This window comes from Tiliqua scincoides, chromosome 3 (assembly GCF_035046505.1).
Source record: "Tiliqua scincoides isolate rTilSci1 chromosome 3, rTilSci1.hap2, whole genome shotgun sequence".
Taxonomy (NCBI): Eukaryota; Metazoa; Chordata; class Lepidosauria; order Squamata; family Scincidae; genus Tiliqua; species Tiliqua scincoides.
Window position 1 is genome coordinate 60,707,716 of NC_089823.1, and position 16,936 is coordinate 60,724,651.

Consider the following 16,936-nt stretch of genomic DNA (forward strand, 5'->3'; position numbering starts at 1 on the left):
GCAACAATGTGCATTTTGAGGAGTTTCTCTCTCCCTCTAGGACTCAAAGGGAGGAGGGAGGATAGTTCAGGAAAATTTAAATTCTCTCTCGCTTGGTTCACTTCAGGCCAATGGAAACTTGATGTGCACTTATTCCATTTTAACAAGCCACAAGTGCCCCAGCAATGCAGGCAGCAAGTGGGAACAAAAGAAGGGAGAGGAGCATCCATGACAAAGCTTGGGTAACTGGCTGTTCACTTAAAAACAAAACAAAACACTCTTTAGGAGGACAGCGCACTTGTGACTGCTGCTTCAAGTAGGGAGCTTTTTGCACTAACCTAGACAACGAAGAAATAGATGATGAGCAGGGTTTTGAGACACATTAGCCATAATGGGGTAAGAAGGCATTGCATTTTAATGAAGAGAGTCTAGAATGGAATAACCCTGCAGAGGAAGGGGAATAATGGGGAATGTGGATCTGTGTGTGTACTCCTTATGGAGATTGTCTGTGACCAAAACAGCCTAATATGGCACTGGCAGGTAGGGTTTGTGTGTGTGTCCAAATCTTAGGCTGATGGCAGGGGATACAGGTTTGAATTGGAATGGTTTAGGACATGTGGGCAATCCTATGCCAATGAAGGTGCTCCATGTTCTGTGATAAGAAATGCAGCATTCTGGCGTGTTCTTACTTAGAAACCTGTTTTCACAATTATGGCACTTCCTGCTTGATGATGGCATTCTGGCCATGACATCACTTCTGGTGAATCCTGACAGACTATCACTCTGTCCCAGTGGGCCCTGGCGCTAAAAGTTTGAGAACCACTGAATTATAGAAAGCAGGTGGGAAGGAGTTCAGCAATCCTTGTGTTTTTGCCTAGAGAAGCATCAAAGTGTAAAACACAAGCCACAGATATTCACTCCCAGGTAACAAACCATGGAAAAACCACTTACAAGGATTGTGTTCATTTTCCCATAGCTGTGTTTTTTGACTTTTTTAAAATTAAAAAGCACATGAATTATGTAAAATATGTAATTTTCTTTTGTATAACTGAAAACTCTCACTGAATGCCATTTTGACACTAGAGTTGTTTGTCATTTTCCTGGACATTATAAGTTCCTGTTAATATTAACAGGAACTATATGATTGATGCTTTCAGTTTTAGACTATTTAGTCTTGTGTTGTAGATTTTTGTTACTTTTTTCCAATGTGATTGAAAATAGTTTGTAATGCATCTTTATGATGTGACTAATACATTTCCACAAGAATGTATTCAAACAGCATGCATTTTGAAACATAGTGCACTATCATGTCCATTTTGTTTTCTATTTTATTAGACGACCCCAAGAAAGGGAAAGACAGTGGCTTGACAGAATACAACAGGAAGAAGAACACCTGAGACCAAGAAAAATTCAAGAAGAAGAAAAGCAAAAATGGGAAGAGTTAAGCAAAAAGAAAGAGAATGAAAATAAGAGCAAACAGGAAGTTCAAGAAAAATTGAATAAGCTTTTTCATCCACATAAAGATTCATCAAAACCAGCTATCCATGCTCCCTGGTCAACTGCAGGTATAAAATATTGTGGAATCATATTATACATGGATGAAGTCTTGCTCTTTTCCTCACATGTCATGCAACTGTAAATCTTTAAGAAAGAAAGAATTATAATTTAATGGCTAGGAAGGTAACCTAAAGCCAGAATGAACCACATTTCCTAGGTGCAAGCAAAACTTGAACTATGAAAAACTCTAAAACAAGAACAGACCCTAGAATAAATTTACTGTTTCAGAGTAAGGATTATATAGTGTGCTGCTGCACTGTTCAATAACTGCTTGCACCAGCTCCATAGTCTCCCTCCATCCCCAAATATCTGCTTGCATGGATGGCTGTTCTCTTACAGATGAAAGACCACTGACAGGTACTGTTAGGGCTTGCTTTCAGTGTCATAGAAAGGAACTGTGTTGGGAGATGGTCAAGACTTTGCTGGTGCTATTTCAGCCAGCGTGCTATCCCTGAAGACTCACCGCAGACACCTGCCTATAAGCTGATCTCACAGATAAGTTGATGGCAGGTTTTGAGCCAAAAAAATCATGGAATTTTCTATGATCCGCGGAAAGGTCGGTGGGGGGGGTGTTGTTAAACTTAGGGGGGTGTCTGACAATGATTTTGTCTGATTTTACCCAAGGCCAGATCTAGAAAAATAACTTAAGAACTGTACAGTCTCTAATATATTAAAATTTAGTAAAAGATCCTAAGATACATTTTTATTCTTTAATTTTTTATTCTGGTCTTCACAACCTTTTTGTAAACACTATCAGTGCCTGTAAACAATATACCAGTAGAACCATTAATCAAATGCTTCTCTAAGGTGCCTGGTGTGTTAAGCCAGAGGCCCAACATGTAGCATACAACTTGTAACTGGGAGTGTTCAATTCAATTCACAGTGGAGAAACAAGCAACAGGGAAAGAGCATGAGTAAGTGCAGCTACACATAGTTGCAACCCTCTTTACTCAGAAGCAGACTCATTGCTTTCCATGGATGTTATTCTTAAGTAATGGTGCACTGAATTGTAGCCTGGGACTCTGTTTCAGATGGAAATGAGGATTCCATCGTGGTGTTTTAAAAACCAGACCCCAAAACTGAGGAGGGTATAAAATTCTTTGAAAATGATTTTCCAGGAACAGTTCTGAGATGGCAGCAGCAAAAAGAAAAAAGGAGGCGTTTTACCTTCTTCTCCAAACTGGAAGGGAGTTGAAGATGCTTGTGGGAGTCATGCAGAAGCTTTGTGAGGAGTAAATGCTGCACTTCCATAGCAGTAGCCCTCATACAGCCTGCATTTCCCATAAGTGCCTTTTCTTCCTGTCTAGAGAAGCTAAAATGCTGCTTCTGAATACCATAATTACTAGTAAAAATTCTCCTTTTTTCTCCACCCCCTGTGTCCTGCTTCTCATCCCAGTCCTACCCCCCACTTCACCAAACAGCTGTTGTGCTTCCCAGAAGCAGGCTTCTGCTTATTCACTGTATTGACCCTTATAAGTTAACCCATGTTTTCAGACTCAATTTTAGGCATAACTTTTTCAACTTATAGGCGAGTATATACGGTAAATATACTTTAAAAGAAAAAGAGGAGGAAGGATTATGGCACCAATAGTCTTGCAACTTGCACTAGGTCAGCAAGTAGCCTTGTTACCTAGTACCTGTGTGTGTTTGACTATTCTGTGGCAAGTGGATTGTCTTTAGAGAGATGCATTGGCATGATGCCATTTGGTACTTAAACATCTCTCAGAAGCATGGATAGCGATCATGTGGCTTTTAAATGAATATCTTTAGCATTTTGCATGTTCTCTTTCACTGTAGAGTCTATTGGAGTTAGTCTAATGAATATGCGGTTTAATTGTGGTTACTAGTTTTACCTGCAAAGTTCCAAGCATTGCAGAGTGCAACAGTCTTCCAGTATCCATACTCTGGAATAGGTACCTCATGGCTACATGTTATGGAGAGACAGAATCACAGCAACATGTGTTAGATGTATGAATGAGCAAGATAATCTTTTTTAACATCAATTTCATAAGCTGCTTTTATTTGATTACATATTTGATTATTTAGTAGTAGTAGATCAACCAGTTGCCCTCACTTTTATACCTATTTCCTAAATAAGTTGTAGACTTTTCTGTTTCATTTTTCTATCAGGTGATAATCCGGTACTTTGATGGTGATTTTACATTCTGTTGTTGTGGCCTTTGTTTTAAAAGTGCTAGTTTTACAGCGTCAGTGTGCAGCAAAAGTACTAGAGTATCTTTGCAGTAGAAAGTGCAACAAATACAATTTGGTAGAGCCTGGCAACATTTTGTAGTAGTATGCACTTACTTATAATTTTATATCTCTTTATCTTATGCTATCCCAACTATATTAGTTTATTGCAAACCTATCTCATCTTCTTTAAATAGGGCAGTGTAAAAATCCTAAATATGCTAATGTCTGATTTAACTTGCTTTCCAAGTGTCTTAAATTATATTAAATATTATAGTTGCTATTTATGCAAACTTCTATTTTCCTCCTGTGAAATGAAGATATTAATTCTGTACACTGACAGCATTGTGCAAACTAATGTAATATTTTTAGTAGGTAAACTGCGTTTCTTTCTCAGGTAACCTTTATTTAAAATGCTCTTGTTTTGGTGACTATAGAAAAAGCGCCGCTCACTATTTCTGCTCAGGATGATGTAAAAATAGTATATTACCGAGCACTGTATCCTTTTGAATCCCGAAGCCATGACGAAATCACTATTCAGCCAGGAGACATCATCATGGTAAGAAAGGAGTACAGTCTTGCTTGAAAGCACAACACTCTTACAACAGATATGTTGTTAAACTGTAATATACTGGAGGTTGAGAGGTCAAGCTTGAGATCATGTAGTGTCTTGAGATAAATGCATTCGATTGTGTGAGTCAAAGCCAAGAAGGCATTCAAGAAAACTTAATAAATAATAGAAGCGGCAAGAATGACAAATGGGTCAATGGATAAGTAGCAAATTGACTGTGAAGCCCAAGTTCTTGACTTGGGTTCAAGGAAACTGAAATCAAGAACCTTAGAAATAAACTACAGGCAGGCCACTGTATCTGTGAATCCAGTATCCACAGTTTCAATTATCTTCTGATCTGGGAGGCCCCTGCACCCATTAATGTTATATATAGGCGTACCTTTGTGAGGGTAAGCCTGTATATACAGGGTCTGTATATACTTTACAGGGTTACTATAAGCCGATAGGCTTATAAGGATGTACAGGCTGCCTCCTGGCAGCCTGAGTGCAAAAGACATGCTCAAGGGTAACAAAGCAGAATTCACGAAGCCTTTAAATAACATTAACCCATTTTTACCTGGCCACATTTGGTCCCTGTTGCATATATGCAACGTTGGGCAGAAATGACTTAATGGGTGAATGGGGGTCACAGAGACAGGGTTCACCATATTCATGGTTTTCATATCTGCTGGCCATTCATAGGTTGTCCACCGGGCGGTATGGCCCCAGGGGTCTGAAGGAGGGCCTCCTAAGAGGCCACAGCATCCTAGAGACCTCAGATACAGCCAGGGAAGGGCACTGCTGCGCCCTGAGTCCTCCTCCCTGGCCTTGGCTCTCTGCCTGGGTCACTGGTGGCCACTTGGCTTAGAACACCACCTACCCACTTGTGAGTCTCCATAAGCCAATGCAGGGTGTTTATATAAGGTTAGGTTATTGTCTTGGCCTGTCCCTTATGCTTGATTTCCAGACCCAAAAGGTGCCCTGACCATATCTTCAGCCTCTCCAACATTTCCCTTAGTGCTGTTACCATCCTGCTTCAATCCCAGCTCCAAGGAGAGGTTTCCTGTGCTGCAGCAGCAAGGAGGAAGATGATGGCAGATGGATGACGATGCCACATCCGGAAGCGACACTGTCATCGCTCAGCCTCTATGGAGTCACCCTCCAGCATGCACTGTGCTTGCTGATTTAGTCTTTTGTCAGCTGAGTCAGCCTGCAGCTGTCAGGTGCAGCTGTGCTGCAACTCGACAACAGCGGCTTGCTCCCACCCATGACGGAGCTGGGTTCCACCTGATTCCCCCTGTAGAGTCTGGTGGCAACAGCAAGTACATGCCAGCCGGGGCAATCTTTAAACATCTTTATGAGATTTTGCCTCAATTTTTTGGACAGCAGTGAAAATTAATCAGATTGCCTGAACCATTGGGTTTTTTGACTTCAGCTGAATTCTAGACCAAGAGCAGATTTCTCAGTCTATATTCATGTTAGGATTTCATGACAACACTGTGCCCTAATTGCTGCACATATTCTTGAAATTCATGAAAGTACTTAAAACATTACTAAATTTAGCTGCTACATACAGCATGAATGTTGCTCCATGACTCTACAAGCTTACACATTGAGAACATTATTAAATGTGGATAGTATCTGATTTTTATATTCCATATTAAATGTTGTGATCTGAATGTTTGTACAGGTGGATGAGAGCCAAACTGGAGAACCTGGATGGCTTGGGGGTGAACTGAAGGGCAAAACAGGATGGTTTCCTGCAAACTATGCAGAGAAATTTTCTGAAAGTGAAATTCCAAGCTCTGTAAAGCCACAAACTGATGCTACAGCTGCTCCTAAAGTTTCATTGCGTGAAACCCCCACAACACCTCTGGCACCACCTGTTTCTGCAGACTCCAGTTCCACTGCCAACAACTGGGCAGACTTCAGTTCAACGTAAGTTTCACTGAGATTTAATTTCCCTTTTTGTCTTTAAAATTAATAGTATCCACATTGTTTAAAGTAGCCTTGCAGTCAAGTTCACAGAAGTTAGAAGCCCCCACACATTTTTTTTCTTGTGCCCATCCTTGGTTATTTGTAGCATATCAGTGATATGACAGAGTAAAGTGACTCTAGCAAGTACACAAGCTTGTCGTACATGAGTTTATATACGAAGTGGTTGCTGGTGTCCCATTGGGAATTGACCTTGAACACCTTACCCTAGTCTGGTTTTTTCCTGAGGCTATAGCTGTATTTGTTGCAGATGTTGGTTTTCAGAGCACTTTCCAAGGTCCTCCTGTCTCCTGCTGTGACTAGGTCAAGTTGTGGGAGGTCTCCACTAATATGTAAATTATTCCAGAACAAGGTAGCTAAAGGTGAGAGGCCTGTGGAAGTCAGACCTCTGAAATATCAGTATGTCTTCAAAAATGGTAGCAAAATGGCTTTTCGGAAGATTTTGAATAAGACAGAATAATCTTACTTCTGGGCTCTTAGGTTCAGCTATCCAGGTTCTTCACTGAAAATTGAATTTCATGATTTGCTGTGGAGTTTGAACTGCTCTTGCAGTAGCAATGGTATCTTTCTAGGAAAAGTGGGAAACGGTGGTGGCACTGTAATAGAATGCAGAGCATGAATTAATATTTTGAAGGGCGTGTAATAGTCACTAGCAGGCAAAGAGGAAAATATTTTTCCTTCCATTTCATGATTGTAGTGATGATGGTGTTGACTATACCACCACATTTGTTTTTTAGATGGCCGGCAAGTACTAGTGATAAACAAGAGACTGATAACTGGGATGCTTGGGCAGCTCAACCTTCCCTTACAGTTCCGAGTGCAGGGCAGTTAAGGCAAAGATCTGCCTTCACCCCAGCCACTGTTACTGGATCATCTCCTTCTCCAGTTTTGGGTCAGGTGAGCTGCTGTTTTTCAGCCTGAATAGTATTATGCGCTTTGAGGTCTGTGGATGATAAGCTTTGTGTTGTGTACTGCATATGTCGGGGAGGGGTTTCTTCATATAAGATTATGTAATCTTTTATAATTTGACAAAGGTGGGGAAACCCTAAAATAGAAGTAGAAGCAAACTTTGTATGTATGGGCAAAAGTGGTGGACTTAGGAATTTCTGACCCCAACAATTAGGACTGAAAAATATGGAATAATGCTACTCTGATAGACTGTTCTCATAACAGTGGGACAACAAAAAATTTGGAATAATTCTGTGTGTATATGCTTGCTGTACACTTGCAGGCCATGTTTTTAATCAACTGTACTTTCATAATAATTGTATGTGTTAGGTAAATGTCAGTAAGATTTTCACACTGTTAAGTAGTATTTTGCTGAAGTGCATCTTGTGTGCATGTTTGTTAGAAAATGTAGAGGTGCAGATAATATGGTGTACAATTTATACAAGTAGATAAGCCTCTAACTTAGCATAATTATTTTTAAATGGATTTGCCTTAATGCAATTTTTGCCATCCACCTGAGTTCTGGGAGAACCCTCGCAAATAACAAGAATCTGTATATAGAGTGCCTTTCTGGACAGTCTTCCACAGCTTTTAAGCTATTCACTGTTTAAAAACAATGTCCTTTTGCTAGGCGATTTAAGAACAGCCTTACTGACCTTTGTGACATAAGACAGAGTCATTAGGCAGACAGTCCATCAATCAGTCTCAATCAAGGTGCTTAGAAAGCCTTCATTCTGAGCCAGCACCTCCACTTCACCCAAAGTGATTATCTTTCTTTCACGTGCTCAGGGTGGAAGGGAAGGGTCACTTGTCTTGGAGTGAATCTGTTCTAAGTGCCTGGACAGAAAATGATTGATGAATTGTCAGCCATTTGTCCTCTCTTGCATTAATGAGGCTATTGTTAAAACGACTTTTCCTTTAATTTAAAGGGCCCTTCTCATCGCATTGAGATAAAACCTCAGGTGAAAAATCTGTGGATAATTAGGTTATACCTGTACAACTGATTTTTTCCTCATGTACCCCTCTAGGGTGAAAAAGTAGAGGGTCTTCAAGCACAGGCTTTATATCCCTGGAGGGCCAAGAAAGACAACCATCTTAATTTTAACAAGAATGATATCATCACAGTGTTAGAACAACAAGACATGTGGTGGTTTGGAGAGGTTCAAGGTCAAAAGGGCTGGTTTCCAAAATCCTATGTGAAGCTTGTTTCAGGTCCCATAAGGAAATCAACAAGGTATTTTTTATTTGCTTTTGTCGGATATTGTAAGACCTTCATATAATGATGTTTGAAAAGAAGCGTGCTAATATATCATTGTAGACAGCAACTAGGATTGTTTTTAGTGTAGTGGGCAGAGTCTATTACCAAAGAATCCTTTTTTGAAAAAGATTATTTCAATATTATCTTAATAAGGTCATTGTAGGAGATGTTAAGGGTACTAGTAAAAGAGAGAATTAAGTATATTTAATTGTATTTATTTTGTGTGTTGTGTATATATTGATATGTTCTATAATCTATACTAGGGGTGTCCAAACATTTTGGCAGGCAGCCACATCATCTCTCTGACCAGGAAAAAAAAGAATTAAGTTACATTTAAAATTTGAAGAAATTTACATAAATGAATTTATTAGAGATGGAACTTATATGAATGATGAAGGTCTTGCAGTAGCTCAAGGCCTATAAAAGACCTTGCACAAAGCAAGGCCAGTCTTTCCTTTGCTGCCACTGCTGTATCACAGGCGTGAAACAGCAAGTAGTGGTGGGAGCCCTCGTTCCACAGCTTAGGTGAGAGGTCAAACAGTCATCCTTACACGGAGAGCAGTTTCATCAGACCAGTACAGGCTCCAGCAAATCTTTGGAGGGCCAGAGGCTCATTGGAGACTGGGGGCTCCCCGCAGGCCAGATTGGGAGTCCCCGAGGGCTGCAAGTGGCCCCCAGGCCGGGTTTGGGCACCCCTGATCTATACTCTTGTTTTTCAAATTGACCTGTTCAAATTCTGTTAATTTAGACACAATATTATATTTTGTTTCTTTAAGCATGGATTCTGGCCCTTCTGAGAGTCCTGCTAACCTAAAGAGAACATCACCCATTGCAAAATCTTCAGTTTCAGGAGAAGGTAAGGATATTAACTGATGGCTCTTAAAAGAATGATAGATTCTTAATAAGAAATTATCTAAGAGTTTGTATCGTTCACCATTAAATCAGTAGTGATACCAGTCTCACAGGGTCCAGTCTTTATTGGATATAAAATTCCCATGCTATGCAAAATATTATGATTTAGTGTGGGTACTGGATCTTAGCCTTGTTACTCTAAAATGATCTAAATGTGCATTTTAAAATCTAATATAGGAAGAGCAAATGATGATTTGCTGTTTTCAGACTCGGTAACAAACTGGTTTGCTGACAAACAGGAAAGCAGTTTAGAATTTGCAACATGTGCAAGAAGGAGTGCATGACCTCAAAACTTCCTCTGCTCTGCTTGTGAACATCAAACCACAGTTTGGTGTTCCATCTGATTTTATTGCCACTCGTCATGAAATAAACTTGCAAAACAATAAGTATTTTTTTACATATGAATTTTTCTGTCTTTTCTAGAATATATTGCTATGTACACTTATGAAAGTTCTGAACAAGGAGACTTAACATTTCAACAAGGGGATTTAATACTTGTGACCAAGAAGGATGGAGACTGGTGGACAGGAACATTGGGTGATAAATCAGGAGTATTTCCTTCTAACTATGTCAGACTCAAAGATTCTGAGGTAAAATATCATTTTTTTTTACAATCTCTTATTTCATTTGCTTCTATTATAGTAATAGATTACAAATTAGTAGCATCATGATTTAAGAATTTAAAATCAAATCCAAAAAGCATATTCAACATTCATCTTCATTGACACTAAGAGAACATTTGTTTGTCAATGGGGAAACTCTACGCTGGTTCAGATGGCCCAATTAACCACGATCTGTGAGGTTGGGAACATGACTTGAAACTCCCTGAGCCCCCATGTACTCCTCTTTCCCTGTCCCTCCCCTGCTCATGTATTCATAACATCCTGATAATCTTACAGTTCTGTGTATTGTCTACACACAAGTGATTTAACTAACCCAGATGTTGACATCAGAGTTCAGTAACACAGTAAAGCACATAATGGGAGGGGAGAGCACTTTGGTCAAAGAAAGCGGATAGTATCCTAATACTGCTAACCTTTTTAGTGTTAGGGTTATTAATAATAGTAATTCTAATACTGCTATACTGTTCTATAGTGCAATAAAGGAGAGGAACACGTCTTTGTTCTCAATCCTAAGGGCACATTATGTTGGCAGAACATGCATTCTGCTGGCATAATGCACTTTGCAGCCATCACAAACATGACTCTCTCAGAGAGCGCATCCTGGCCTCTCAGCAGACAGATTCAGCAGACCAGATTCAGCAGACACTGCAGCAATGCCTCTGCATCACCGCATGGTGAGTTGCGGTGGATTGGGCTGCAAGTCCATTAAATAAGAACATAAGAAGAGTCCTGCCAAAGGCCCATTTAGTCCAGCTTCCTGTATCTCATAGTGGGTCACCAGATACTTTGGGAAGCACACAATAGTCTCATTCCTCCCCATTTATCCTGACACAATTCCTCTCCCCTCTCTTTCTTGCCTCTCTTGTATCTGTGTTTAGATTGTGGGCCTCTCAGCCACCAGTCTTCTCTTCTGGTGTAAAGCACCACATATAAAGGTGATAGTGGTGTTGTTGTTGTTATTAACAACAGTATTTATATACCGCTTTTTAACAGAAAAGTTCACAAAGCAATTTACTAAGAAAAATCAAATGGCCTAATTATTTATTTATATCAATAAATAATAGTACTTAATAAGAGCACTCAGTATAGGATCCATGTGAATGAACTCTATGTAGATACTTGCTGCATTGTTAGTGCAATGCTGTCATCTTGTATAGTGTGCACCTCAAGACGGAGAAGGTTAGGTATATTTAGACATCTAGATTTGCAGGACATATTCTTGCTCTTTTTCTTTGTTTAAAAGGGTTGATTGTGGTTGAGATGTGGCTTTCAATGGTGCAACTGACTTAAATGTATTAAGGCTGCTGCAACTCTACACCCACTTGCTAGACTCATAGAATTTACTGGAACTTATGCTTTTGATTGTGCTATACACTTCCTACTTTGATCTAGGCAAAGGGAGTTGGTATTATGTATTGATTTAATTATTTAATATTTGCCACTGTTTTGAGAGCACTTCTGTGAATTCCCCATATTATAAAGATCTTGACCATTACAACTCATGTTTTTGAAAAGATAATTATAATGCTTCCTTTAAATGAGAAAATAGCAAATCTGCCTTATTAAGTATACTTAGGGACCAATCCTATCCAACTTTCCGGCACTGATGCAACCCTAATGCAGCTCCAAGGTAAGGGAATAAATGTTGCTTTACCTTGAGAAGGCCTCTGTGACTGCCCCCCACCACTACAGGATATAGCAAATGCCCCATTGGCATGGCTGCATTTACACTGGACAGTTTGATGGGATTGGGCACTTAAATTATTTTCACTTTTTCAGAATATACTCCTTTGACACTGTTTGAATCTTTCAGAATATCACTGCTGTTGCAAATGCAAAATGAATTCATTTAAAAACCTGATCTCAGCTACTGAATGCTATCTTAGATACTTCCTTTAGAGTACAAATAGGATATATCCTCTGCCTCAGAGAATATGTCTAATTTTAGAGTGCTGAAGAAAATAGCCTTGAAAAAATAGAGGTTTCATTGATACCATAGGATTGTTCTTCTGTTTTTGGTTTTTAGAACCATTGAATTCACTTATGCTAAGGGCTACGTCACATATTTACAAAATTCCCACACCCAAACGACATCTGTAAGAGTTAATTTGTGTTTAACGGTTCTTGTAGACTGTCTTGGAAATTATTATTTATTATAAATTTATAATAAATAAAATAAAGTTCATTTTAAATAATGCGTGACATTTCCTATACATGTTGGATGTCATATCTGCACACTAGTCATGTATCTGTACCTCTGGAAATGCTACAGTTATGATTTCCAATTTAGATTTGGTTATCTTTAGATATCATATGTGAATTTGAATGTCTCCATTACCTTTCAGAATAAAGATTTAACTGTAAGATTTAACATTAAGTGCTTTTACAGGTCTTGAGACCTTTGAAACTTTTCAAAATAGCTTGTGGTTTCTTGTTCCTGAAAAGATCTAACTTTTACATTTCAAATATATTGATCAGAGAGAAAGCAAGAACTGAAATTAATCACATTGTATCATACAACTCATTCTTATTAATATGCTGCATTATAGGATGTGTTGTTCTTATTGTTTATTGTGGGCTAGTGAGTTTTTTAAATAAATTTATGTTTATCTACAAGAACCAAAAGCCAAACCTCTCCTATGACTATGTGCATTTCCATTATATTGTGAGAATGTAGAAAAGGATGAATGTGGTATTTGGTGCAGAATTCAATTAACAGAAAATCCCAGCTTTTAATATTTTTTAAAAGGAAGTTTAGAGTCCTTATGTTTTGTCCTTGTATTGACAATGGCTGCTGAAATCTCAGAATCATAGAAGCCAGAGAGGTGGCTGGATCATTCTAGCTACTGGGCAGGAACTTCAATGTCTTGTATAGCAACATGCCCCTTTCAATGACTAGCAAAATCAAAATAAGTTGTACAAAAAGTAAGAAAGGCAGAATGGTATTTTATTTTTCACATTTTTATACCCCCCTTCCTCCAAAGAGCTCAGGAAGGTGTACACAGTTCCTCCCTTTTGTCCTCACAACAACCCTGTGAGGTAGATTAGGCTGAGAGATGGTGCTGGCTCATAGTCACCCAGGAAGCTTCATGGCTGAGCTAGGGATTTGAATCTAGATCTTGATTCTGAGTCCAACACCAGAACCGCTGCCCCATCCTATAAGAGTTTACACAAATTTGGCCTAAATTTTTACAACAGATATTGGTTTCTTTGCACACATTGTGGATCATAAAATGTTCTTACCATCAAGTAAGTATACACTCTGACCATAGAGTTGTAATCTAAAATAGGATCAGGTCAAAGGTTTTCCTAAATATGATGCTTAAAGCAGTTGATCCTCCATAGCACAACATCTAGGCCAGGATTCAGTTTAGGTTGGCTCAAAGGCTTGTCTTGACCATGAAATATTTTCCTTTGAATAGCAGACCACCTTGCCATATTACATACTGCTTTTGAACCTCTGCCCTCACTTCTCAATGCGTTGCTTACTAAGAAACACAATCCAAAGTGCTCTTGGACTGGCAGTAGTTGCTTACCTTTTTAGATCCTGGCCTTAGTATATAAAAGCATCTCTGTTAAACATTATGATTACCTTATTTTTTTTAAGGTTCCTGGAACGTCTGGAAAAGCAGGCAGTTTAGGCAAGAAACCTGGTGAGTTGTACTCTAGGGGAGGAAATAATTTTGTATAATATAATGATTCTTACTCTTTCTTCTCTTGCATTCTGGAAAAGGTATAATTGTTGCAATTTTTTAAAAAAAGAATTGTTCTCTGGCAGAGGAAGGGCATTCCTAACTGACTGAGAAAGACCCTTGTACTAGTTCCGAGGTAGGGTCTACTGTTAACAGCTTCACCTCTGGACGGGGCTGACCATTTCTCCAGTTTGGCCCTATCTCGCATCTGACCCTTCTCTTTCAGTTTCATCATGGAGCTTGTCCCTGGTTTTATCCCAGCTGTTGGCCAAGCCTTTTGAGCCTTTTTCTACAGTGGGACTTGCACCTGTTATGCACCTTCAAAACACTGTTTCTAATGGCCATTGCTTCAGCATGGAGGGCAAGTGAACTGTGTGCTCTGTGTTCTCACCCTCATTGCATTATATACCATTCAGGCAAAGTGGTGCTGAGACTCACCAGTGCCTTTTTGCCTACAATAGCCTCAACATTTCACATTAATCAAGAGTTGACATTGTTAAAAAAAATCCACGTTCAGAAGGACAGAGAGCTCTGCAAATGTTGGATGTTAAGTGAGTCCTTTCCTCCTTTGTTCTTAGAACTGCATAATTCCAGGCAAAACAAAAAAACAGAAAACAAAAACAAAAACCACCAGTCTTTTTATATGCTATGAGGAACAAAAACAGTTTCCATCCAGCACCTGGGTGAGTAAGACTATCTCTCCAGCTTACAAATTGGCTTAGAGAGCCAGTAGGGTTCTTTGAATGTGCACTCTACCTTCATCCTTTACTTCAAGCCTGAGAGGTACTTCATTTCCAGAGCTCTGCAACACAGCAATGTGATTTATGCCAATCATCTTTATCAAGCACTATATCTTGGACATGAGGTCAAGTGATAATGTCTTGTTTGAGTGTACTGTTCTACAGAACATCTTCTCCTGACTGACTTGCACCCACCTCCCATATAAGGGAGAAGCTAGCTATGTGTGACTGCACAGAGACCACGGAGAAGAGGAATAGGTTCCTTACATGTAACTACAGGGGGCCCCCCATGTCTGTAGGTACTGTATTCATGGTTTCACTTACTGCAGATTATGTCTGTGGCCGCCCCCCACACCCCACTCTGGAGGCGAGGGAGCTCTGCTCCCCTCACCTCCAGATGGTCTTCTGAGCCCAGCAGAATCTGCTTGCAGCATCTGCCATGCTCAGAATGACAGTAAAGGTTAAATGTTACTTCCAGTTTAATCATAAAACCAGAAGTTATATTTTTATTGCTTTAAAAGGCATTCTGAGGCCCGGGGAACATTAAAAAAAACCCCTTTTTAAACCTTGACAGTCATTCTGGCAGGAGCCACAGGTGGATTCACACAGCTTCTGCCGAGCTCAGAAGACCTTCTGAAGGCGAGGGGAGCAGACCTCCCCTTGCCTCTGGGGGGCACATGGTGGGGCTGTGGATACAATCCATGGTTAAGTGAAAGAATTTATTCCGTGCTAATAAAGGTATCATGTTTGACTGTTAAGTGAAACATGGATCACAGAGACTCCCCTCACCTCTGGAAGGTGGGGGGACGTCTCCCCAAATCTATGGATTCATGGTTCTGGAACAGAGCCCCTACAAATATGGGGGCACGCCTCTATAGTTCTTTGAGTGGTCATCTGTGGAGATATATGATCCATCCAACAACCCTTCTGCAGGTCTGGCTCCAATTTTTTAATCTCTCTTCAAATGCTAAAATTTGAATTTAGAGAATGATTTTCAAGAGACTTAAGGAATTTAATGTTCTTCCTTCCTTCAATATACACAGTGTGCATGGGGTTTCCCCCATTCAAGAGCAGGAGTAGAAATCAAGTCAAAACCCTGGAAAGTTCCAGGGTCAACTATGCATATATGTAGAACTCACAGCTTATGTTTGCACAGATGACTACTATATTTACAAGTAAGCAGCTTATTCTTCTGTAATCCCTACCATAGACCTTTTCAGAATGAAGTATAGATGTTGCTTTATGCCATTTTTTGTATTGCCTTGTTTCCCCTTTTTGTGACAGAAAGGCATGATTTAAATTTCTCCGATAAATAGGGAAGCATTAAAAGTTCAGAGTACTCAGTAAAAATAAAAGAAGACTGGGCAAAATTGCAAACTTGAAAGCATAGGGCAAAATCTCTCTGGTTTTAACATACATATGTATTGTACTTATTATAGTAACATTTCTCTACTCTTGGGAATATTTTGCCATTATTATTGTCCTTCTTTGGTCAAGGCACTGTTCCCTGTTGGATCTCTGTTACTGACCCTTTTGCATTTCATTTGGATATGGTTTCAGTCCTATAATCTGCTCCCATCCTATCCCAAAGGTCATTCCATCCTGTAGCATTTACAGCTGCTCTTGGCTTGTTATGAATTTTGTACTCAATACCATGCCAGTGACTAGTATGTTTGGTAAATTTCCAGCTTCAGGGGTATTCTGCAAGGGTTCTGTTTTACTTGGTGCCTTAGTCATTGCCTCCTGAACCTTTCAGGTTTTGTATCAGAGTTTATTATCTGAAAACACCAGCTGGTCCTTGATTATATGTATTGTAGCCATGCTGTGGGCCCTCCTGTCTCTTTCACACAGCAAAACTGTTCCAATTCCTTAAAGAATCTTATTTATTTCATCTGATACACTTTCAACAAACCTTCTCAAAACAGCTTACATAGCAAAAGGAATGAGAAGATTGTTCCTTATCCTGGAGGCATTCATAATGTAAAAATGCCCCCCACTTGGCATTTGTCACATTTCCCTTGGGTGCCTGCATAGCTTATCCTATCATTTAATTGTTAATCAATTGTCATTTCATGTTTTGTCTAAATGTACTGTAATAGTTAAATGAACAACATTTATGTTCTTGCAGTGAGTAGGTAAAATTAAAATAGTCCTGTGTAATTATCACAGGCACAATCAACTTATGGTAAATATAAAATGTACTACTTTACAGTTGACTAATAAATGAAAATGTTTGTTTTTTTTATTAACAGAAATTGCTCAGGTTATTGCCTCATATACAGCAACGGGTCCTGAACAACTTACACTTGCTCCTGGTCAGTTAATTCTTATCAGGAAGAAGAATCCTGGTGGATGGTGGGAAGGAGAGCTCCAAGTTAGTCACTATGCCTTCTTTTTGCCTCCAGTCCTTCACTTGAATACAAAGCAAATGAAAGCTACAGCAATTTTAAAATATTTCTTAATGTGTAGAAATAAAATGTAAAGCTTACCCA

The 16,936-nt window shown here is 39.4% G+C and overlaps 1 protein-coding gene across 4 annotated transcripts in view; it reads left to right on the plus strand.

Annotated features, from left to right (window-relative positions):
• The window catches only part of ITSN1 (intersectin 1), a 139,726-nt gene that overhangs the window by 82,241 nt on the left and 40,549 nt on the right, over positions 1 to 16,936 (plus strand). For all 4 annotated transcript variants that reach the window (XM_066619146.1, XM_066619147.1, XM_066619148.1 and 1 more), the window contains 9 exons: positions 1,315 to 1,544; positions 4,164 to 4,285; positions 5,967 to 6,214; positions 7,009 to 7,168; positions 8,248 to 8,453; positions 9,254 to 9,333; positions 9,813 to 9,979; positions 13,620 to 13,665; positions 16,697 to 16,818. In XM_066619146.1, the coding sequence (XP_066475243.1) occupies positions 1,315 to 1,544; positions 4,164 to 4,285; positions 5,967 to 6,214; positions 7,009 to 7,168; positions 8,248 to 8,453; positions 9,254 to 9,333; positions 9,813 to 9,979; positions 13,620 to 13,665; positions 16,697 to 16,818 (1,381 nt within the window). The remainder of the gene's footprint in view (positions 1 to 1,314; positions 1,545 to 4,163; positions 4,286 to 5,966; positions 6,215 to 7,008; positions 7,169 to 8,247; positions 8,454 to 9,253; positions 9,334 to 9,812; positions 9,980 to 13,619; positions 13,666 to 16,696; positions 16,819 to 16,936) is intronic.